This window comes from Prunus mume, linkage group LG5 (assembly GCF_029339155.1).
Source record: "Prunus mume cultivar Tortuosa linkage group LG5, ASM2933915v1, whole genome shotgun sequence".
In the NCBI taxonomy this organism is placed as follows: Eukaryota; Viridiplantae; Streptophyta; class Magnoliopsida; order Rosales; family Rosaceae; genus Prunus; species Prunus mume.
In genome coordinates this window covers 12,839,650-12,864,681 of record NC_142702.1, presented here as the reverse complement: position 1 = coordinate 12,864,681, position 25,032 = coordinate 12,839,650, and the positions used below count along the sequence as shown (strand labels likewise).

General features: G+C 43.7%; 1 protein-coding gene and 1 pseudogene across 1 annotated transcript; one reads left to right on the top strand and one right to left on the bottom strand.

Annotated features, from left to right (window-relative positions):
• The first annotated feature begins 1,024 nt into the window (after nt 1-1,024).
• LOC103331256 (rust resistance kinase Lr10-like) lies at nt 1,025-20,878 on the top strand (annotated as a pseudogene).
• Nucleotides 20,879-21,849: 971 nt separating this feature from the next.
• LOC103331242 (rust resistance kinase Lr10-like) lies at nt 21,850-24,418 on the bottom strand. The gene is made up of 3 exons (XM_089051992.1): nt 23,675-24,418; nt 23,140-23,166; nt 21,850-23,058 (listed from the first exon to the last, which is right to left on the bottom strand). Exons 1-3 carry the CDS (start codon nt 24,345-24,347, stop codon nt 21,947-21,949), a joined length of 1,812 nt encoding a protein of 603 aa, XP_088908118.1. The 5' UTR covers nt 24,348-24,418; the 3' UTR covers nt 21,850-21,946.
• Between the last annotated feature and the right edge of the window lie 614 nt (nt 24,419-25,032).

Genomic DNA, 25,032 nt, shown 5'->3' with positions numbered 1-25,032 from the left:
GTTCATTCTTTCGACATGTAGAAACAGTATGAATGCATTTAAACCATCAAGAAGCAATTAGTCACTTTGACCGAAACAAAACCAAGTTGAAGTAACTAATTCCATATTTTGACTTAAAAAGTAGTGGAGCACTTAACTTCAAAACGTTTTCTTTACGGCTAAGTCCCCATTTAAGATCTAAATAATTGAAGCAACTAATTCCACATTTTGACTTGAAAAGTAGTGGAGCACTTAACTTCAAAACGTTTTCTTTACGGCGAAGTCCCCATTTAAGATCTAAATAGTTGAAGCAACTAATTTCACATTTTGACTTGAAAAGTAGTGGAACTTAACTTCAAACATTTTCTTTACGGCGAAGTCCACATTTAAGATTTAAATAATTGAAGCAACTAGTTCCACATTTTGACTTGAAAAGTAGTGGATCACTTAACTTCAAAACGTTTTCTTAACGGCGAAGTTCCCATTTAAGATCTAAATAATTGAAGCAACTAATTTCACATTTTGACTTGAAAAGTAGTGGAACTTAACTTCAAAACGATTTCTTTATGGCTAAGTCCCCATTTAAGATCTTTACGGCTAAGTCCCCATTTAAGATCTAAATAATTGAAGCAACTATTCCACATTTTGACTTGAAAAGTAGTGGAGCACTTAACTTCAAAACGATTTCTTTATGGCTAAGTCCCCATTTAAGATATAAATAATTGAAGCAACTAATTTCACATTTTGACTTGAAAAGTAGTGGAGCACTTTAACTTACAAAACGTCTTCTTTACGGGGAAGTCCCCATTATTGAAGCAACTAATTCCACATTTTGACTTGAAAAGTAGTGGAGCACTTAACTTGAAAACATTTTCTTTATGGCGAATTACGTATTTAAGATCCAAATAATTGACGCAACTAATTCCACAATTTGACTTGAAAAGTAGTGAAGCACTTAACTTCAAAACGTTTTGATTACGGTTAAGTCCCCATTTAAGATCCAAATAATTGAATAAAGCTTCATTAGAAAATACCATCTACTTTAATGCCGGTCTTCATAGCTTGCTCTCTCAACGCTGTTTTGACTTGTTCGTCCACATATATGGATTTCAAGAGCTGTAACTTTCAACAAGTGTGCGAATCCAGTGAATTCATCTATGTGGACACTGGTCCATGCATGAATAGCACTACTAGGGCTAGTACTACTGGGGGGGCTACTTCTTTGTCCCAACCGAGAACGTATAGCTACGTCGTCATGGGCCCAACAGTTGCATGGGATTTGGAGGAGGGGTGCAGTATAAGGAGGACGGCTATGGCTTCCTTGAATGAAAAACACCGAAACGCTTCTTATAGTCGCATACACAATGCTCTAGTGTACGTCTTTGAGCTTCAGTACAGCACAGGTATGTGAATACACACACCAAGTCTTTATCCAACTCACTCTCGCATAGAATGACCTCCACTTGGTTCTATAATCTTGAGGGTATTTGATTATGGATTTTAACATGATAAATTTAATTACATAATTTTTTTATTGTTAATAAATGCAGTGAAAATTAGTAATTGAAATGATTCTAATACCCATGTACTAGTAAATAGACAGGAAAAAAAAACTAAAGTGATTCCAATACCCATTCCTGATAGTAAAGATGATGGCCCATCCCTCTTTAGTGAAGGAGACACATGGACATGAATGTGGTGGGTGGCCCAAGATGGATTACTAAATGAGTATTCTCACTCATGCCATGTATAGCTTATTTGGAATGAGTATTGGAATTTTTAAAATTCCTTGGGTTAATCATTTTATTAGTCCCTGAACTTAAACCCAATTTGCATTTGAGTCCCTCAATTTTCAAAATCGTTCATGTGGTCCTTTAACTTTAGTTTCGTTAGGACAAATGGTCCTACCGTTAATTTTGTTAACTTTTCTGTTAAATGCAGGGGCAAAATGGTAGTTTTGTATTAAAACAAAAAATAAAAAATAAAAAATCATATCTTTAAAATATCAATAAAAGAAAATCAAATAAAAAACCAACCAAAAAAATCAAGTTTGGGGGGTGTAGATATCGGGATAGAGGGGAAGAGAGAGAAAGTTTAATTTTAAATTTTAAATTTTTTATTCATATTTTAATCAATTTGATTCAAAAATACCATTTTACCACTGCATTTAACAAAAAAAATTAACAAAATTGACGGCATGACCATTTGTCCTAACGAAACTGAAGTTGAAGGGCCACGAGAACGATTTTGGAAATTCGAGGGACTCAAATGCAAATTGGGTCTAAGTTCAGGGACTAATACAACGATTAACCCTAATTCCTTAATTCCTAGTGTTTAGAAACAAATATAAGAATTATTCAAATTCTTGACTTCTTGCATTTACCAAATGATAAGAAATAAATAATTATATGTGGGCTCCATATTAAAATTCATGTATTGTACCCTTAAAACTAGAAATTGGATCGTCTAGGAAGAGTAATTGATTCAATTTCAATTTCGTTAGGATAAATATTTTGAACAAATAATATATTGACATTATTACTTTAAAAGTATTTAAAAGTTGGTGATATCCAGTTGTGACTGTTAAAAAGTGTTTAAAAGTTGGTGGTATCCAAAAAGTTAATGACTTTTAAAAAACTTAGTCAATGAATGACTTTCGTATACTTTTAAGGCTAATTATTAATTTGCTAGTGATTTTTATCAATTCTATGGAAGTATTTAAGAATATGTCAATTCTATGAAAGTCACTTAGTTAATTACCCAAAGTCTTTATAAGTATGGATTGAATACATTCTCCTAAATTTAAACACTTAGGATCTGTGACCTTGTACCTAAATGGACAGCAAATAATGTACCAAACTTCAAATAAAAAAACTTATTACTAGAAATTGGTACCTGCCAAAACCTTATTTTAGAATTAATTTCAATTTGGTACCCTGCAGTTGTACGTTTAGGACATGTTTGTCTTTACATTTTCAATTTTAACAATAAGATATCTCCATAGTGAAATTAGGTGATGACGTTTCATTTGTGGGTCCACTTTTTTTCGCTTGTCTAATGAAATATGAATAAATGTTTTTCAAATTAATTAAAAATTAAGAAATAATATTAAAATATTAAAATAAAAAATACAAATCATATTAAAAGATGAAAAACAAATTATTGATTATTAAACGACACTTGACACATTCAACCCTCAAATGAGACGCCCCCATCATTATGGAAACAGTTGTGTTTGCGCATCCAAACAACGCATTGTTTTTCCCCCTCTATATGTTGTTGAACCACTAAAAGGTGCTCCTCGCTGAAGATCGGCCATTTTTCAAATCATGGTTGCCCCTGTGCAAGCGACCTCAGTGGAAGATAGTTCCCCTAACAAAGAACGTGGGGCCTCTTACATGATGTGCATGCCAAAAAAACAAGAAAAGGAAGAAGAAGAAAGAAGGAAAGACATGCTCAACCGAATAAGCTATTTTTGGCACAACCGATTTTATCGCGACCAAGTGAAGTCTTTGACCAATGGGCTTTTGATAATACCAAAGGAGGCCCAAAGAGTTGCGACTTTCCACACCTAAGGAGGCCCTTAGGATGTAAAAGGCCGACTAGGCCTATTTCACTTATGATGTCGATTCCAAAAGGATGATGCATAGACCTCACCGCCCTCGGAACGCCCAGCGCCTAGGTGCTTCGTTCGATATACTAAAAATTTGGACTCGCCTACTCTACCACCATTTTCTAGACCACAATACTCAATTCTCTCACCAACGGACTAGAAACAATAGTGGAACTGCAATGGAAGACCTAGAAATAACCAAAAACACAAGACACAAGCAATAACACACATGGAAGTCACGGCAAGTAACTCACTTAAAATACTAATGATGGAGAAATGACACGAACGACGACAAGTAAGAATCGGTAGAGAAATTTAGAAGAGGTTCTCGCTTAGAAATTCAGAAGGCAGAAATGAAGTTTCTCTGCCTAAGTGTTTCTATTTATACACAAGAATGTGGAATGGTGTACCCATTGATGAAAGTCGGACAAGTGGACACAAGGAGATTGAGGTGATTGTTGAATGCTTTAGACATCCAACTTTCCGTGCCTAAAGAGCCCCTTAGGATTTAAAAGGTCGACCATACCCATTTCACTTCTGATGTCAGATCCGAAAGGATCATGCGTGGACCTCACCACCCTCGGAGAGCCCAACGCCTAAGTGCTTCATCAGATACACTAAAAATATGTACTTGCCTTCTACTCTGCCACCATTTCCTTGACCACAATACTCAATTCTCTCACCAACGGACTAGAAACAATAGTGGAACATTAGTGGAAGACCTAGAAAGAACTAGAAACACAAGACACAAGTAATAACACGTATGGAAAGTCACATCAAATAACTCACTTAAAATACTGACAACAGAGAAATGACACGAATGACAACAAGTAAGAATCGGTAGAGAAATTTAGAAGAGGTTCTAGCTTAGAAATTCAAAAGGCGGAAATGAAGTTTCTCTACCTAAGTGTTTCTATTTATACAAAAAAAGTGAAACGGTGTGCCCATTGATGAAAGTTGGACAAGTGGACACAAGGAGACTGAGGTGATTGTTGAATGCTTCGGACATTGAAGCCTCAAATGATCCCATCATGATGAAAGTAGTTGCTCTTGCACAGCCAAACAACATATTGTTTCTCCCCTCTCTATACGTGGCAAAAGTCCTCGATCAATGGGACTACTTAAGGACTTGGGGGTCTTGTGTATATACCAAATACAAAGAAGGCCTACGCAAAAGAGTCGAATAACTAGCCCCCATCATTTATGAAAGTGACAAGGCCTAAAAGGCTAGAACAAGGCACAAAGAGGCCCTTATCCATGCTTAAGGAGGCGCACATGGTAAAAAGGTTGACCATGCCCATTTCACTCATGCAGTCGGTCTCGAAGGAAAACGACTCATGGACCACATCGTCCTTAGTGCTCTGAGCACTTTGGTGCTTCACCTAGACGTCCACGTGCTGCTTACTTGAAAGGACCAATTATCCCATGAATATTCCATTGAAGTTTGATTCCTCTGAAAAAGGAGACACATGTCTGCCTACAACTGACCAATCACCGAGAAGGTGCCATGTCACTAACGAACCTTCACTCCAACATCGAAACAACACAAGAAAAGAAGCCATCTTCTGAAGTATAAAATAGGCGTACTTTTCAACCTTAAAGGTACTATAAATTTCCTCCATTTTGAGTGCAGTACTTTTCATAGCTTCTTTTAAGAAAGCGCCAAGTTAGACATTGGAGGGTGGTTAATGGCTCTCTCGCCACCATTTTGTAGTGACCATTCTTTGTCTTCTTGCACTTTTTGGTAGCTGGAATCTCACCCTTACTTGGCCACTCCAAGTAACACTAAAAATACATCTTCAAACACCCAAGTCAGCTGAAGAACACTCTTAAGGGAGAATTGACGGGGGGTGACTTCATCCTAATTGCTTATGCGAAATTCACGCATCAGTAATGCACATTCTCATTCCTAAATTTTGAGGATTATACTGATGATTTGGGAATCAATTTTGATGCATTAAATCAAGTGGCATTCTCAAACAAGTGGGTTCTTTCTCGAGCTACAACTCTCAAGCAATCAGATTTTGATCTCTTTCTTACGCTTGGATTGGCCACTTGGGATGCTCAGAATAGTAAAATAAGTTAGCAAAAGGACATTACCCCTGCTATTGTTTGTCATGGAGTTGTGCAATTAAAAAAGTTTAGGCGAACGAACTCAATAGATAGAGGTGCTGCTCTCCACCATTTGAAGACATAATTGTGGAACAAAACTGCATTTGGTAGTCTCAAAATCAATATGGATGGGGTTCGAAAGTCAGGTGGCACATAAAGGGGAGTGGAGATAGTGGTTCACAATTCAGATGGGCATTTTGTGGCAGGTTGAACAATACACTATGATCATGTTTTTCCGGGCCTTTAGGTGAAGGCAATGGCATCCAGGCCTGATGCAGCTTTGGTGGTGGAAAAAGGCTTAAGTTACGCAGTTTTTAGAGTGATCATCTTCAAATCGTCTCAACTCTTAAGAGTCGCTTCATTGATATGTCCTTTGTTGGTCTTGTGATGAAGGACCCAAGAGCTTGCTATCACAAATCACTTGAGAAGTTTTTACCCATATCTGCTCGACTGCAAACAGAGTGGGTCATGGTATTGCACATTTTTCTCTTCTTCAAGTGGTGGCAGTAGGGTTTATGTGTTGCTTTAGGGTTTCTGTTATTTTGGGTTAGTGAACTTTATTTGAGATTATGCTTAATTGTAGTGATACGGGATAGTAGTTATTGTTATGTTTGCTTTAATTCGGCTTCTTTAGCATGTTAATTTTGTTGCATTCTCTCGCTTGGTGATTTACATGTCTTGTTGATGCTTTAATTGTATCATTGAAGTTATCCAATGAAGTTCTGAATTTTTGTTAAAAAAGAAAAAGAAAAAGAAAAAGAATTGAAGTTTAAAAAAAATGAAAATTTTGAATTTTAGTGACCAACTGTGCTATATATATATTTTTTCCTTTATCATTGTAGGTATTCATGCGTATTCGTATGCAAGGTTTGCACGTAAGTGATCTCTCTTCTAAAGTTTCTTCTTTCTATAATGTTTTAATGAATTACTAGTGTCTTGGTACCAAGGTCTAAAATATCGATGATATCGGAAATATCGGTAGTCCAAAAACATAGAAATTTCAATGGAAATATTAGGATATTATCGATATCGATAAAAATTGAATAAAACCCACAGAAATTGTAAGAAAAACTTGGAAATTTTTATTGAAACTTTGGAAAACGTTTATTTAGTCAATTATCTATTAGTTTATCACAAAAAATTAGAAGAAAATGCATTGCATGATGGATTTAACTGATTTAAGTTGATTATATAGCAAGCTGGCAAACACTGTGAGTGCAGAAAATATGTAGCAATTAATGAAAAAAGATTAAACACACCACAATCATTTATATATAATGATTTACTACAATATTTTATACTTCATACATTGCATGGTAAGATACATGAGTGACTTAGTACCACATACAGTTCTTATGAGGTTCAAATTTTTCACTATCTTCATCATCTCTATGTGTAGAGTAAGTGTATTGTGAAGAGTAGTCATTAAATGATAAATCCCCAAACTAGTTTTGTATGTAATTGTTAACATGTCACCCATATAAATATAAATATTTTAGCATATTATCACAAAAACATAAGTGATATGGTGATTAAGGTGTCGGATGAGTAAAATGGGAGGGGTTTAAGTCCCCTTTGTGTTTTTTTTTCTCCCTTTTTTTCCCTTTTTTTTCCTTTGTTTTCCTTTTTTTTTCCCCTTTACATCGATATTTTTGATATTTTTGATATTTTTGTGATATTACACCAATATTTTGACAAAATATTGCTGAAGTGTGAGCGAAATTATCAACATCGATATTTTCCGATATTATCGTCAATATTGTCGATATTTATATGATATGTATATGAATATGTTCCGAAATATCCGTGATTCGAAAAAACCGAAATATTCTCAATATTTCGTCGATATTATCGATATTTCAGGCTATGCTTGGTACACACTCTTTCTTTTAATCTTTATGTGTATTATATTTGTAGTTTTAATTATTTAAACAAACGAAAAAACAACAAAGGCTGAGATATGGAGGTAAATGTCACATCCTGAGTGGGTTTTGTGTTTTATATTTTTAGTTTGACTTAAATGATAAGCATTTTACCATTTTACCATTATAATATTAAATTATTAAGGATATTTTTTGCTTTTTCAATATTTTACCATTTGGGGCCTTTGCCTTTATATATAGATTCACATTAACACCCTCTTAGGGTTTGAGTTTTTGCACAAACCCCAAGGTTTCAAAATGTTTTGACAAAACCCCTTGTTTTAATTTTTCATACAAAATCTCTATATATAAAAATTCATACAAAAATTTGATGCACATAATTTTTTCATTTCAGGGTAATTAACTCCTTGAGGTTAATTAATTTTTAATTTGAAGAATCTTTTTAATTATATCAATAATTTTGCATGAAAAATTAATGGAATGTGTGAGAATGTGAAGGTAAAATGTTCCACATTGGAAAGTTGAGAAACCTAGTAAGGGCCTATATGGAGTTGGGCTACTCTCCCCATTGTCAATTGGTTTTGAGGTAGAACCTCAACTTCCTTCATAAGGAGTTTTGTGAAAATAATTTGAAACATCAGGGAGTGCCAATGTAATTTCCCAAACCTTAAGGGGTGCCAATGTAATAACTCAATGCAAAATGTAATTGACCTATTATCATGAGTTGAAATAAAAAAGACACATCGCTCACCGCAAAAGAACTGAGAAAGAATGAGGAAAGCAAAATTGCGGATTAAATTTCTAATTTCGGACTGGGGTTCGTTCAGTGTGGCAGCCAAGTAATTAGTACTGCAAGTATGATTTTGCTATTCTGATATAAACCACCTCAAATGGTCAAGCATTGTTCATTTCAGAGCAAGCTGACAAACTAATTAACAAAGTAAAAGCAAGGCCAACGGGTAGTCTGTGTGAAGTTGATCATCTTACTATCTTTGGGCTTTGCACTTCTCAAACGTCCTCAGGTCTCTTGATACTGTCCACTTTTATTGTATTTTTTGCAGGAGGTAGATTGATACTTTGCACTTTTATTGACATAAGTAAGGGCATATAGGCATATATCCGGTGTGCCTTTTGAAATCTGTGGATATAAAGCACCAAAAAAACGTTTATTTACTCATGATTAATTAGTAATGTTACTGCGCAGGACTTATTATTTTGAAATTTAAGTTTGGGGCTCCATTTGTGATTTGGCACCTGATCTATAAATGGCGGAGAAGGAAATTGTCAATGCATAGCACCATAGAAGATTTTCTGCAGGCTGATAACAACTTCATCCCAATAAGGTACTCTTACTCAGACATTAAGAAGATGAGTGGTAGATTCAAGAACAAACTGGGTGAAGGTGGCTTTGGCACTGTATTTAAAGGAAAATTACGCAGTGGTTGTTTTGGAGCAATTAAGATTTTACAAATTTATAAATAAACTCAATCCTAGACATGTATTTATAAAAAAACCCAAGCACTATTTAAACATAGAAACACACCCAAAATCAACCCCAAAGTCAACTTTTTGGGTGTGTTTATAAATGGGTTTTGAGTGTGTGTAATGATGGGTTTTGGGTGTGTTTATATGTTTAAATAGTGCTTGGGTTTTTTTATAATTTCAACCCCCATTTTGGGTGTTTTAGTGAAACTCCCTTAAGATTTTGGGCAAGTCTAAAGCTAATGGGCAAGATTTCATAAGCGAGAGGTAGCTACAATTGGGAGGATTCACCATGTTAATGTGGTGCAACTTGTTGGTTATTGTGTGGAGGGATCAAAGCGCTCTCTAGTCAACGATTTCATGCTCAATGGTTCGCTTGACAAATATATTTATTCAAAAGAAGGAAGTATGCCTTTAAGTTGCGATAAAATGTATGCGATTTCTATTGGAGTGGCTCAAGGGATTGAGTATCTGCATGAAGGTTGTGATATGCTAATTCTGCATTTCGATATCAAGCCTCACAACATTCTTCTTGACGAGAATTTCAACCCAAAGATTTCTGACTTTTGGGGCTAGAAAAACTATATCCAACAGATAACAGCGTTGTCTCTATGACGGCAGCTAGGGGAACAATGGGATATATGGCTCCTGAGTTGTTCTACAAAAATCTTGGAGGCGTTTCGTACAAAGCCGATTTCTACAGTTTTGGAATGTTGTTGATGGAGATGGCAAGCAGAAGGAAGAACTTGAATGCCTTGGCAGAGCATTCAAGCCAAATTTACTTCCCTTCTTGGCTGTTCGATCAATATACCAAGGGCTTTACTTGGAGATGGGTGATGTCAATGAAGATGAAATGAAAATAATTAGAAAGATGGTTGTTGATGCTCTTTTTCGGAGAGGGTCAACTTAGAGATAGGGGGTTGTCCTTAGCAAGAGAAGGGCCTGGGCCTTGGTAGAGGCTAGCCTGCAGAAGACAACGACAGGAAAAGCAATCGTTAAGCTTCGGACACGGTGTGGTGCGGCCGAAGGCTCTCCGATGCGAGTCACTAGGTGTAGTGACTTTTGCAAAGTAACATAATAGTGGAAGAAAAGTTCCCCTTTTTCTTGGTTACTGTTCCCATTTATAGGGAAGTAAAAGTAGGAGGTTTGCACAAAGTTCCGATGTGGGACTTTGTGCAAGTTGCTGTGATGATGACACGTGTCTCTCTGTGTTTTAGGTTTGGCAGTTCGGAGCTTCGGCAGGTGGTTGTCCCCTCGGAAGAGCATCTCCCTTTGGCAGGGAGGAAGACATGTCTACCTTGGTGTTCAATCACGCTTGGTTAATTATGGTGTAAACAGTAGTCCCCCAAGTTGTCAATCAAGAAGTGGCTTCTGGTTTGGGAACTTGTGAAGAGGTTGTGTGATTCAACCAAGCGTGTCAGAGTGGCGGGTGCGAAGGTATTCCCTAGTCCCCAAGTTTGAAAACTAGAAGACACCCTTTTTTTTTTTTTTTTTTTTTCGGTCATAGGGTGCGAAGGTGGCCTGCCAAGATAGCCTTCGAAGGTAGGTATGGCGTCACGGTACCTTCCGAAGGAAGGTGTGGCGTCATCGCGAGGTCTCCTTCCAAGCTTGGAAGGAGCCTTCCGAAGGAAGGTGTGACGCGTCATCATGCCTTCCGAAGGAAGGTGTGACGTCATCGCAAGTGATCCTTCCAAGCCGGAAGGGCCTTCCGAAGGAAGGTGTGGCGTCATCATGCCTTCCGAAGGAAGGTGTGACGCGTCACGGCGTGTCGCGAGGTCCTTCCAAGCCGGAAGGAGCCTTCCGAAGGAAGGTGTGGCGTCACCATGCCTTCCGAAGGAAGGTGTGACGCGTCACCGCGTGTCGCGAGGTCTTTCCAAGCTTCGAAGGAGTCTTCCGAAGGGAAGGTGTGGCGTCATCATGCCTTCCGAAGGAAGGTGTGACGCGTCATCGCGAGAATCCTTCCAAGCCGGAAGGAGCCTTCGAAGGAAGGTGTGGCGTCATCATGCCTTCCGAAGGAAGGTGTGGCGTCATCGCGAGAATCCTTCCAAGCCGGAAGGAGCCTTCCGAAGGGAAGGTGTGGCGTCATCATGCCTTCGAAGGAAGGTGTGGCGTCATCGCGAGGTCGCTTCCAAGCCGGAAGGAGCCTTCCGAAGGGAAGGTGTGGCGTCATCATGCCTTCCGAAGGAAGGTGTGACGCGTCACCGCGTGTCGCGAGGGGTCCTTCCAAGCCGGAAGGAGCCTTCGAAGGAAGGTGTGGCGTCATCATGCCTTCGAAGGAAGGTGTGACGCGTCACCGCGTGTCGCGAGTCCTTCCAAGCTTCGGAAGGAGCCTTCGAAGGAAAGGTGTGACGTCCACGAATGCCATGTGGCGGTGGTATAGAAAGCGTCGAGCGTGGAAATCGAGGCGTCCCAACGGTATGATGAGTTAGTGCTTGGAGCAAGAATCGAAGGGTCCCTCGTATGCCTTTAAAAGATTGTGGAGGGCTGAAGGAGTGAGCACTTTGATTTTTCGAAGATTTTAGTAGACGAGCAAGGGCGATTTCCGAGAGATTTCGGCGAAGGCGGAGCGATTTCAGCGTGGCTTAAGAAGGTACCTTCGTGAGCCAGGCGATTTCCGGCAACCGTGGACGGTGGAGATAACAAGGTATGCCTTGTGCCCATTCTCCCCTTCTGGATTGAAATGCCTCTTTTGTTTGAGTTTTGCATGAATGTGATATGAACGTAGATGAACGTCCATGAACATATTAAGAACATGCCTAGGCTCTTGTTTTCAATCCTCGCATGCCCCTTAGTTTCCCTTTTTGTGTTTGTAGATGTCTGATCATTCTGAAAGAGAAAGTCAAAGCTCCCGAAGTCCCCATGCCTTCAGTGGGGAAGAGTTTGAGAGTGGTAGCCTTAATGAAGACTTGGGTGCTGATGGGGAAAGTACTTGAGTCTGAACATGTGGTGGAAGGGCTGATAGTGGAGGGAAATAAGGTTGGGGGAGAAGAGCAGTCAAGGAGTTCTGGGGGGGAAGCTTATAGGGAGATGCAAAGGAACTATGTGGCCCTAGAAGCTTGTGCAAACCGGGTGTTGGGGATAACCCAGGCACCAGAGGCTAGTGGAAGTGGGCGGGCTGGGCCGTCGAGGTGTGGTACGGTGGTAGTAGCATCTGCTGATGTGGGTGTCCCAATAGGGGTGCCACTACCGAAGAAAAATATGATGAGTTTGTATGATCTAGAGTCGTGAAGGCAGACTATGCGATACCTGATTGTGTGGGGCTGAGGTTGCCCATACCTACTGAAGCGGCTAGGTACCCTCCCGAGGGTTGCGTTATGGTGTTCTTAGCTATGTACAAATATGGGTTGAGGTTACCATTGCATCCTTGGGTGCAGATGATGCTTTCCAGATTGGGCTATGCCCCGGCGATATAATCCCAACCACGTGTATCTTGCGGGTGTACATAGCATGGTGGTTGGCGAAGCGAGGAGCCCACCTTGGCAGATTCATGCATCCGTACTCGGTGTCCGAACAGCAGGCAATTTTGGTGAGTGCAGTCAAGCTGCCGAAAGCGAAGGAGAGAGGATACTTTATAGGGCAACCACCATCGTCGCAGAAGACGTGGCGAAATCGTTGGTTCTTTGCCTTTGGTGATTGGGAGTCTGGCTGGGACGACTGTCAGCAAACATGTGCCTACCCACTTTCAATCTATAGGTCTTTGGTCATCACTCATGTCTTTGTGTTTGAATGTGTTGGTATGAATATGTATTGTTGTCTGAGGCTTGTGAGAACTAACGCCTTTGTCCATGTGCAGGTTACATGAAGTGTAGGCCGGTGTCCGGGAGGAAGAGGAAGAGATAGAGCTGGTGAGGAGACAGGTGCCCCAGGAGGCGCGTGAGCTGAAGAATATTGTGACACTAACTCTTCTTCTACAGTCGGGGTTGCTTCAAGGAAGTAAGTATTGGCCCACTCCCTCCTTGTTATGTGTATGTTGTTGTATAGCTTCTCACCTTTGCTTCGGTGTTGTTTTGCAGTGGTTGAGGTACCGAAGAAGGTGGTGACCGTGGTTGAGACGTCACCGAAGGTAGTGGTGGATCAGGAGGAGAGGCAACGAAAGTTGCGAGAGAGAAGAGAGAAGGATAGGGCCAATAGGGCCAAGAAGCAGCAAAGGGCGCCCGTGGTGCAGGGGACAGCCGGGGCTGCTGGAAAGCGACCTCGAGCGGAGGAGGAGGCGGTTGGCGGGCGGAGAAAGCGGAGGACTTGAGTCCTCGATCCATGACGTCATGGGTGGGACAGTCTGCCGCCGTTTGACCTAGATCCCCACCCAGTGCCGCTCGAGATGGAGGAGCTATTCCTGCAGTACCGAGGATATAGACTTTGCCTCGGTTCGACGGGAGGCGAATGAGGTAACCACAGCCATGCATCGCCAGAAGTGCCTCTTGTCAACGCCTTCCCTGGGGTAAAGATTGATGCGGGGAGCTCGCTCGGACCAAGGCCACGGACTTCTCCGATCGAATCCAGAAGACGGTGCTCTCTACCGCCAATGTAAGTGTTCTTGTGCCTTTGACTCTCTAATCAGTGCAATTATGATGTGCTTATGAACATACCTTTCTTGCAGGCTTTTGGGGATATGTACCTTACCCTAGCCAGGGCAGAGAGAGAGGTGGACTTGGCTAGACGCCATTCCGAGACAGCCAAGGCTGCCACCGCCGAGGCCCAGCATCATCCGAGAGGAATGTGCTCTGGTGAAGGTGGGGAGGTTGGGCGGGAGCTGAAGGAGCGACCAGCGGCTGGAGGCGGTGGAGGAGGCTAGGCTTGAGTCGAGAGGAGGAGGACCGAGGAGTGAGCATGGCTCGTGCGAGGCTGTGGAGGAGTATCGTGGCTCAGAGCAGGTTCAAGAGCCTTGTCGATCACGATGGTCGAGGAGCGGTATGGGTGGGGCGGTTGCGAGGTTTAATCGAGTTGGATATAAACTTCGACACTAGTGGTGTACCTCCTCCCATTCCTTCCGGTCGAGTCATTGTTTGCAGCCACGCCATCTGCCGAGGCTAGCGGGGGAGTCTACCGTGGATCCCGACACAGTGCCGAGGAGGAGGCGGACGACCATCTTGATGCCTGAGGGCTTGCTTGTATTTTTGCTATGTGGTACCTAGTTATTTCAGACGCAGTCTTTTGATATGTATGGATATTTCCCTGCCCTAAGGCAGGGTTACTTTGATTTTATGATAGCTTGGTACCTTTTTACTTTAAGCATTCTGCCAAGTTCTGAAGTAGAAATGGGGCCCAGTTGGGTGTTTCTATTAGATAGGTGCCGAAGGGCAGAAAGTACAATGGTGGGCCTGAGTCAAGGCTCGAGACCGAGTTATAAGAAAACATAATGTCCTAGGGTCTAGGTATGTTTACTTGTAGTAGTACTTGAGATGGTCGGCGTTCCAAGGGTGAGGCAACGTTTTGCCCTTGGGATCCCGAAGCGATAAGTCCCGGGGCGGCAAACCTTGGTGATCTCATATGGACCTTCCCACGTATGGCCCAGGGTACCCTCATTAGGATTCTTAGTGGCCAAGGAGACTTTGCGTATGACCCAGTCCCCAGTTGTGAAAGCTCGGGGTTTAACTCTGGAGTTGTAGTACTTGGCAACACGCTGCTTGTATGCGACGTTGCGCATGTTGGACTGGTCACGAAGCTCATCGATGAAGTCGAGGTTGAGGGCCAGCTGCTCGTTATTAGCCTCGGCCTCGTAAGTGGAGGTTCGGTATGTTAGCTGGCCAATCTCCACTGGTGCCACCGCTTCGGTACCAAAGGAAAGGGAAAACGGTGTTTCTCCCGTTGAGGTACTGAGGTGGTGCGGTAAGCCCAAAGAACCTCTGGGAGTAGCTCGGCCGGCAACCCTTGGCTTTGTCAAGCTTGGTCTTCGGATCTTCTTGATAATTTTGTTCCACGGCCGACCGCCATTGGGCGAGGATGGGCTGGAGAAGCGAAGCAAAGTTTTATCTTGAGGTTGGAACAAAACGCCTAAATTTTGCGTTGTCAAATTGCCGTCCGTTGTCCGTGACGATGGCGTTAGGGATGCCGAAGCGGCACACGATATTTTGCCAAACGAACGTCTCAATGCGAGCGCGATGATGGTGGCAGGGCCTCGGCTTCAGCCCACTTAGTGAAGTAGTCGCGGCCACCACTGCGTGACACGCCTTTGCCCTCGGGCATAGGTCCAATGAGGTCAAGTCCCCATGGCGAATGGCCAAGGACCGACCATGGCTGTTAAAGGTTCATTTGGGAGTTGCGGGATATTGGCAAGCTAGCGACACTTGTCGCACCAGGTGAAGGCTTGGGCGTCGGTGTGAAGTGAAGGCAGTATCCTTGCCTAATGGCCTTATGCGCAAGGCGGGCGCTGAATGACTACAGATGCCTCCGTGAATTTCCGGAGGACATAGTGGCCTTCCTTTGGGGTCGGGCATCGAAGGTAGGGTAAGGCGAATCCGCGCTTATACAGATCGCCATTAATGATCGTATCGGCGGGCGATAAGCGAACACGCCGCGCCTCAGGGTCGCGGTAGCGTCAGTTCTGCAAAAATTGGAGGATGGGGTCCATCCATGTTGGGCTGTGATCGATGGCGCAGATGAGTGGTGTCCGTGTGCTTGGCTGATCCAAGATTTCCATGTGGATATTGCGGCCAAGACCCTGCTCTATGGCTGAGGCTAGTCTAGCTAGGGCATCCGCATGGCTATTCTCCGAGCGTGGTACCTGGCTTATGAGATAAGCATTGAAGGTTGCAAGCAGATGACGTGTATGTTGGAGGTAGGCTGTCATGGACACGTCCTTGGCAGAAGTCCTGGTTGACTTGGTGCACGACGAGCCGTGAGTCGCTGAAAATCTGAATTTGCCTAGCGCCCATCTCCTTGGCTAGCACCGGAGGCGGCTAAGAGTGCCGTGATTCGGCCTCATTGTTGGGCGTGGAATTGGAAGCGAAGGCGTACTCAGACAACCTTTGTCCGGAGAGATGAGAACAAGGCCACTCCGCATCCACAGGCGTTGGAAGAGCCATCCACATACAAAGTCCATAAGGGCGTGCTCTGTCTAGGTGCCGTTGCCGCGACGTGGACTGGCTCGGGGTGGGAGTGGGTTCCATCGTGATCTGGGTAGCCACGGCATGGGGTTGATGGTCGGATATAAAGTCAGCCATGGCCGGCCCTTCGTGGTCGGGCGGGGTTTGTAGTGGATATCAAATTCGCCAAGCTCAATGGCCCACTTGACTAGCCTCCCGAAGTCTCCGCCGCAATACTTGCCAAAGTGGTTGATTGGTTAAGACATGAACGGTATGAGCACGAAAGTCGGCCGAGGCGCCGAGCCGAAACCACCGTGGCGAATGCCAATTCTCGATGTCCGGGTATCGAACCTCGGCGTCTGTAACGCTTTGCGACGTAATGCATCGGGTGCTCGGACCGTTCTTAGTCCGATGAGCACAGAATGGCAGAGGCGGAGAGATAGATCATGAGGTGTCTCGGCTCGGTGTTGACAATAAAGTGGCTCGGCCCATATACATCTTCACTCGTTGAAAGCCGTCGCACTCAGCGTCGGGTAATACTCCGCTTGCTACCCTTAAGTGCCTTAAAGAAGGGGCGCAGCGATCGGTGGCCTTTGAGATGAATCAGTGGCTGCGACTCGCCCGTAAGGCTCTGGATGTCCTTGATCGTCCGGTATTGCCATGTCCAGATGGCCTTGATCTTCTCTGGATTGGCCTCAATACCCCTCTGGCTGATCATGAAGCCAAGGAATTTGCCTGAAGCCACCCCAAATGCACACTTGGTGGGGTTGAGCCTCATCCTATACTGCTTCAGAATGGTGAACATGGCTGAGAGGTTGGGGATGTGCTGGTCAGTAGTGCGACTCTTGACGAGCATGTCATCGACATAAACCTCCATGGTGTTGCCAATCAGGGGAGCGAAGATGCCGTTCACCAGACGCGATATGTGGCCCCGGCATTCTTGAGGCCGAAGGGCATGACCTTATAGCAGTAAAGGCCACGATCCGTGATGAAGGAGGTATGTGCCTGGTCCTCAGGATGCATGAAAATCTGGTTGTACCCCGAGTAAGCATCCATGAAGCTGAGAAGGCGTGGCGGTGTGGCATCAACTAAGCCCGGGTCGATGCGGGGTAGGGGAAGCTATCCTTGGCGAGGCCCGATTGAGGTTGGTGTAGTCTACACACATGCGCCAACCCTTCGTACCCTTTCGGACCATCACCACATTGGCCAGCCAGGTGGGATAGTCCACCTCTTTGATAAATCCAATGCTAGTTAGCTTGTCCACCTCTGCCCTCATGGCCTCGTATCGCTCTGGGTCATAAGCACGACGCTTCGCGAGCGGGTCGAGCGGCGGGATTAATGCCTTTGGCCGGTGGGATATGATCTCGGTGATATGCCGGGCATGTCATTGTACGACCGGCGAAGACCTCGAGTTAAGGCGAAGGAAGGCGACAAGATCGAGCGAAGCTCTGTGAGAGAGAGGTGCGATCGACAGCCGGTCCGGGATGTTTTCATCGAGTAACCAGCTCAAGATCTTCCACAGTTCGGCTGTGGGGTAGATTCCTCCCTAGGGTCCTCGGCGCTCGGTGCGGCTTGAACCGGTGTTGGAGCTGGGTTATCTGCGAGGCCTCGCCCGATGTTTCGGTTGGTGGACCTTCTGCCGGCGTAGCAGCCGGGCGCCAAGTTGGTCTCCACGCACCGCCTGTGCCATGAGGTGTAGGAAACTTGAGCAGCAGCATATGGGTGGAGATGAAGACCTTCATTTGGGCCATGGCGGGGCGGCCGAGGATGACATTGTAGGTCTGTGGGGCGTCGATAATGAGGAAGGGAGTGGTGATTGTCCTCCGCTGGGGTGCCGATCCAATAGAAATGGGGAGATGAATGCTTCCAATGGGCTGGACCACTTCACCAGAGAAGCTCACTAGGGGTGTGATGCTTGTCGAGCAGTGAGATGGGACACGGAGCTCGTTGAAGGCCTCGGCAAACATCACACCGACCGTGCCGGTGTCCACGAGGATCGTCCCACATCAAAGTTAGAAATGTCGGCGCGGATAATGATTGGGTCATCGTGGGGAGGATAACACCGCGCTCCTCCTCCTCGCGAAGGTAATGGGAGCCCCTGATTTGTGGGTCTTGGCAAGTGTCCCTCGCAAGACACAGTGCGCATAGGTGGAGCGGACATAATGTTTGATGGAGTTGTTGGAGGTTCCAGCCAGGGTGGGACCACCACTGATAGTTGAGATCATGTTGATCTGACGTTGGTGAGGGTTAGGTGGGGGTGGGAGATTGTTCACATACTTATCCAATTTCCCATCGCGAATAAGTCCTTCGATGATATTGCGCAAGGCAACACAAGATTCGGATATCGTGTCCACCGAGGCGATGAAAGCGGCGAAGACACCGTGTTGGGCATGGGCTTGCCTTGCTGGTCTCGTGGTGGAGGCTTGGGTATTATAGGTGCCTCGTGCACCAGGACATTTTCGTAGGTGGTGTTGGGGTGGTGAAAACCTCGAACCTGGGCTTGGGTGAGAAGGGAAGTGGAGCCGATCGCTGCCGTCGGGTTGACCCTGGTGGTGGTTGTTATGTCCGCCTGCTTGTTATTGTGAAGCCATGCCGTAGTTATCCTTCCGCTTAGGGTGCCGGGTACCACAGGTACTTGGCGAGTAGAATGTTGAGGCGGGCTGAGGTGGGTGCCAAGGGTGGGGATCAGCGAAAAGATGATGTGCCGGGTGGCCGGGCCACGCTTGGAGTTGAAATACTCGGCCTTGGCATGCACCGCGGCTGCTTCATTAATTCAGCATACGTGTTCCAAGGGTTCTTTGTGGACAAGGTACCGAAAGTTAGACTCTGAGGCCACTCTTGAAAGCACCAAGGCGGCACGATCATCGGTCTCTCGGGCAGCGGCGTACTCGTGGCTGAACTCGCTGCATACTCCCAAAGGGCCTCATCCTCACCGCCTAAGCATGTACAGGTCGTCCGCAGAGTAGAGGCGATCGATCATGAAATGGTCCAGAAAGCCCGCCTGCATCAAACGTATTGATGGTGCGGGGCTCACCTGTAGAACCAATTCGTGGCCGCACCGCCGAGGTAGATGGGAAGAGGAGGCACATGCCCTCGCTTGTTAAGCCCTTGCATCCCATGGCGATCGGAAAGAATGTATGTGGGTGAGGGATCCTCCGTGCAGTGTAGAAGGCGCGGAGGGCTGGATTTCCTTCTCGGTGGAAATTAAGGATGCGCTCAGTAAAGGGCCCAGTCGTGGCTTTGCCCGCAGGGGTTGGTGGTTGCGCTGCTGCTCATTCTCCAGACGCGGACCTTCTCAAAGAGAAGTCTCATTGCCGGGTCGGCATGAGGGAGAGTCTCTGCTGTCGGAGGTCCGTGTGTGTGTGGCCGGAGCCGATAAGGGTCAGTCCATCGAACTCCTCGGTGTGATAAGGCTCGTGCTCTTCGAGTAATCATGATCCCAATCATCCGAGTCCCCATACCCTCTCCTGTAGGCACATGGGTTGGTTTTGGTGGGGGGCCTAGGTGTGTCACCTTTGGGTCTTGGAGATTAACGGGATCGAAGGGTCCGTCGACGGTCCGTGATACGGTCCTCGCAATCTCTGTAGACCTTCGTTGGTTCATGAGGCCGGTTCCTCTGCGGGGAGATACGGAGAAGGCGCGACTTGGTCGTCTCCGGATGGAGGGGGTCCTTACCCTTGCCTGGGCCTAGGCTGGATTGGAGGGCCATGGTGGGAATGCTCCGGCTGGTTTGGCTGGGTGCGCTCAGTTCGGTAAGGCTGCGTTGGGAGCCCGGGCTTGGTTCCGTTCCTAGTTTCGCTCAGACGCAGTAGTCGTGTTCCACTCAACATTCCTGGAGTGAAGATGGTCACACCTCTCGGACATCTTGACGACACCGGCGCGGAGGAGTTCCACCTCGGCCGAGGTTGACCTCTGCGATGGTCCCTTCGAGAGGTACCTTCCGAGGGATACCTGCGCTGGGCATCGCGGCTATCCTCGTAGGCATGGTGAGTGTGGAGTGAAGAAGAGGCGACGGGGCCGGATAGGTGAAGGAGCCAGCTGGGCTGGTAGAGAAAAATGGGTTTCAAGTATTGGATTCCCACAGACGGCGCCAAACTGTTGATGCTCTTTTTCGGAGAGGGTCGACTTAGAGATAGGGGGTTGTCCTTAGCAAGAGAAGGGCATGGGCCTTCGGTAGAGGGCTAGCCTGCAGAAGACAACGACAGGAAAAGCAATCGTTAAGCTTCGGACACCGGTGTGGTGCCGGCCGAAGGCTCTCCGATGCCTGAGTCAGCTAGGTGTAGTGACTTTTGCAAAGTAAAGTAATAGTGGAAGAGAAGTTCCCCTTTTTCTTGGTTACTGTTCCCATTTATAGGGAAGTAAAAGTAGGAGGTTTGCACAAAGTTCCGATGTGGGACTTTGTGCAAGTTGCTGTGATGATGACACGTGTCTCCTGTGTTTTAGGTTTGGCAGTTCGGAGCTTCGGCAGGTGGTTGTCCCCTCGGAAGAGCATCTCCCTTTGGCAGGGAGGAAGACATGTCTACCTTGGTGTTCAATCACGCTTGGTTAATTATGGTGTAAACAATGGTCATAAGAGCCATATGGTATATACAATTGAAACCAAGTGATCGTCCATCAATGAAAAAAGTCATGGAGATGCTTGAAGGGCTTGTTGAATACCTATAATGCCTCCCAATCCCAAGCCTTTTATGTGTCCGCAACAGACGCCGATAAGCGATCATCAAAATATTCCAAATCTGGCATGTTCTAACTTGGAGCTAACATGGACCTTTTCAGTTAGGTCATGATCAAGCATGGACTCTGTTTTTTTTTATTTTTATTTATTTTTTTTGTAACCTTTTTGAAACCCTAGACTCTGTTAACTAGCTTGGTGATGATCAACTACTATGGAATCTGCCGTTTTGAACAAAAAAGAAACAGAGCGTTTCACATATGTAGACCACAGTTTTAATAGACTTGTTTCATACAAAGCCCAAAATGGTGTTCAGAGTGTCAGAGTAATGAGGTATAACTTTTTGTTTTCCAAGTTTGAAGAGACATGAATCAGTGTGTGCACGCCCAAACCAGAATGATGTGAGCCATTTTAAAATTTACCTTCACCAGTTGCTTCTGTTTTTCATCAAAGACTCTCCGACGGTCAACTCAATTGAAATTGTGCCTATTAATTGACCTTCCTGATGAAATCTTTCTAAGGAAGAGGCCAAAGGTCATGGAAGCTAGAGAACTGCAAAACGAGGAATCAAAAAACAAAGTTCAATCTTTCCCCCTATTTCATTATAATAAACAAATACAAGGTTCAATGGTTGTCTTTCTAGGCATTTTAGAAAGTAGTCGCGGATGATTCAACATCCCAACCCCACCAACCTCTCGAAATTAAGCTCTCACTCAACTGGGGTTGCGGGGGAGGGCCCAAATTTTTTAAACTCTTGTATGTTAGCTTTCCATCTCCGACGCAAGATACTCTCTAAAATACTAGAAGAACAATATTTCTGCATGACACATTATTTGGGGAACTTCGAAACTTCAAAGATCACATGATGAAGCAAGCAGGACAACGGCAATTTTATGGAAGCTGGTGAAGGACTGTCATGTTAAAACTTGAAGCAAGATACTTACGCAATAGTTTATGCGCACAAGTGATGCATAATATTGGATTTGGCAGCCAGTAATTTGTGTGGCAGGAATAGGTCCACTGTTAGGGTCATTGAAACGCCCCTATTTCTAAATTCTATGTAGTGCTGGACCATGAGGCATGTGCTGGTCAAGTACAAACATCAAGAACTATATGATCATTCTTGATTGCATACATAAGTGTGTTTACATGTAATGATGTAATGTATAAGTAAGTACACATGTTACTCCAACTCAGGAATTGCTTCTAACTGAATGTTTAGATTTCTTGCAGCCGTACTTCCATTGGTTCCTGCAACACCTGTAGAGGCAAAGGGATTGGGAGGCACGGTTAAGCTTTCTCCTCCTTCCAACATCTGAACCACGGCTCTCATTGAAGGGCGATCCACTGGATGCCATTGGATGCACCAGAGCCCTACAATTGCAAGTTTCTTTGGAATTTTTCCTTCTCCTTCTTCACCGATATAGATGCATAGGTCATCTCCTTCTTCTAGAAGATTATAAATCCATTCGGGATAGTAGATTTCATTTGTGTTCTCCGTGGCTGAACCGACATTCTTCCTTCCTGCTACCATCTCAAGCAGTAACATTCCAAAACTATACACATGTGACTTATAGGACACATTTCCAAAGTTACTGGAGAACACTTCAGGTGCAATGTAGCCCATGGTGCCCCTAGCTGCAGTCATTGACACTATGCATTGATCCTTGGAACATAACTTGGCTAAACCAAAATCAGAAATCTTTGGAGTGAAGTTGTGGTCTAGCAAAATGTTATGAGGTTTGATGTCAAAATGGAGGATTCGCTGATCGCATCCTTGGTGAAGATATTCAATTCCTTTGGCTATGGCTAGAGCAATATCTTGCATCTTATCCCAACCAAGGAAACTGTTCTTATTGTCTGGTGATGAAATGAAATCCTGCAGTGAACCATTTGGAAAGAACTCATAAACAAGAGCTCGTCTAAATCCATCAGCGCAAAAGCCAACCAAGCGAATGACATTGACATGGTGGATATGACCCAGTGTTCCCACTTCTTTGATGAACTCTTCCCCATCTCCCTTAGAACTATTGAGGACTTTCACAGCGACAAAGAGTTCAGAAGAAAGCATTCCTTTATATACAGTTCCATAGGCTCCTTCCCCTAACTTGTCCTTGAAGTCATTTGTAATCCTCTTAATATCTGCATATGCATATCTGCTAGGTTTGAGAGCTCTGTAATCGTCTAAAAATCTTTCAATCTTTAACTGATTCTCCTTTTCTTTTCTATCAGAACTATAGACACGATAGGCTGCAACAACTAGGAGTAACACAACAAATGAACCCAGAGATGCACCTGCAAGTTAACCTTTGTAAATATTACCACGATCTCGTATATACAAGTGAAACAAACTGCAACTCCAATTAAACAACTCACCTGTAGCCACCCATTTTCTTTTCGTACCTGAAAAAAAAAAAAATACACTGTCAAATAAGTAATTAGAATGAGCTATTGCTTGGAAAATATCCTTTAAATAAACAGTGCTGCTACTTTGCTCTAAACTTAAAAATAAGTAAGCAAAACATGGATTGCAGATGATAATATCTCATTACATGAAAGCATTGTATTATTTGCATCTGCAGACAAGTGACCAGAATAGCAGAATATTAAGAATCTGTAACAATTCAAATATATGTGACCCAATTAAATATATGTTAGCCAAGTTAACCTCGAGGACCACGAACACAAAGAAAAATAAATAAATAAAATAAAAAATACCACAAGGATACAACTTGATAGATTCATCAACCTCAGGAACGTTTTGTGATAAAAAACCAATAAATAATGCTGCTACTCTGCTCTCAACCTCCAAGTAAGTGAGTAAGCAAAAAGTGACTAGTATAGCAGAATATTAAGAATCTGTAATAAGTTAAATATATGTGAACCAAACTAAAATTTATGTTAGCCATACCTGCTTTACTGAAGTCCACACATTCAATTTCACTTTTGGTTCCATTGTTCTTCAATCTACACATCTTGCCCCTTGCCTCACACTGTCCACAATTTGGTTCAGACCACTCCAAATAAAGATTGGCAGGCTCGTATGAAAAATATGGAACTGATGACAAATTATACATTTTTGTACAAGACAGTAGGGGCAAGTCCCGAATGCTTTTGGAAGAAACAACAGAATAAACTTGGTAGCCAGGGCCACTGAAGCAGGGGACTGGTTCATCTAATTGCCTCTCAGCTAAAGAGCAATTGAATAAGGTAAGATCAGTCATGTAATTTTTTGAGAAGTGGAAGGGAGAGATTGACTTGTTGAAGACTTTCAAAAGCTTCACCAGAAGACAGCTTTCTGGGTCATATAATTGGATTGCCTGAGCCTTATAATCTATGCTTTTGACTGGGAATTTGAATGGAATTGGAAGCTCAAGAATTGTTTCATGCTTCTCATTGCATGACAGGACAAACCCAGGAAAGACACAGTGATCTGGGTGCCTGCCTTTGAGGCTAAAAGGGAAATGGACAGCTGGGCCTTTATCTCCACACTTCAATTTTTTGCAGGTATCTTGGTGTTCTCCAAGCACCGTGGAGAAAGCCACAAAGATTAAGCACAAGCAAGAGGTGATAATTTTTACCATATCTAACTAACCCAATCGTTTCTTTCTTCTGTGCTGCAGAAAAAGAAAATGGTATCTAAATCTTTCTGTGACTCATATTTCCAATAAGATGTCCTCTCATTATTTAATTAACCCAATCATGTTTGGGATCTTACCAGGAAAAGAAGAACAAAAAAATACGTTGTTTGCGATGAAAAGACTATAAAAGTCAACAGTTGACTTAGAGATCTCACGACATGTGACATTTTTGATTGAATCAAATGTTGCATTTCTTTAAAAGGAATGCTAGTAATCTTCTCTCTAATTTTCTTCCTTTTTTTCATGACAAGTGTCACTTTCCTTACACTTAAAACAACGTCATTAATGCATCAGACAAACTAGTTTTCGTTTTCCAAATTTACCCTTATTGAATGTATTAACTCTTTTTAATAACAAGCTAATTTTTTTACAACTTTCTTACCACCTTGTTAAAAAATTAAATAAGAAAATAAATACTGAAGTTTTTATTTTGTATTTTTTTCAAAGAGGACGTACGTTTTGTTAAACACAAAATAATGATAATATCACTTTCATAATAACAATGTCATGAAACAAACTTTTTTTCTTCTTTTTTTTTCTTATTTAATTTTTAACAATATGCTAAGGAAATTGTAACAAAACTTGGGCAAGTTGAAGGAAATATAAAAGCTAATACATTTAATAAGGG

What these genes read in the sequence shown, in the direction of transcription:
- LOC103331242 (XM_089051992.1), bottom strand. Translation starts at nt 24,347, where the DNA reads ATGGTAAAAATTATCACCTCTTGCTTGTGCTTAATCTTTGTGGCTTTC. An exon ending in TGTGGACTTCAGTAAAGCAG is followed by an intron (nt 23,167 to 23,674) that starts GTATGGCTAACA and finishes TTTTTTTTTCAG; the next exon opens with GTACGAAAAGAAAATGGGTG. An exon ending in AAGAAAATGGGTGGCTACAG is followed by an intron (nt 23,059 to 23,139) that starts GTGAGTTGTTTA and finishes GTTAACTTGCAG; the next exon opens with GTGCATCTCTGGGTTCATTT.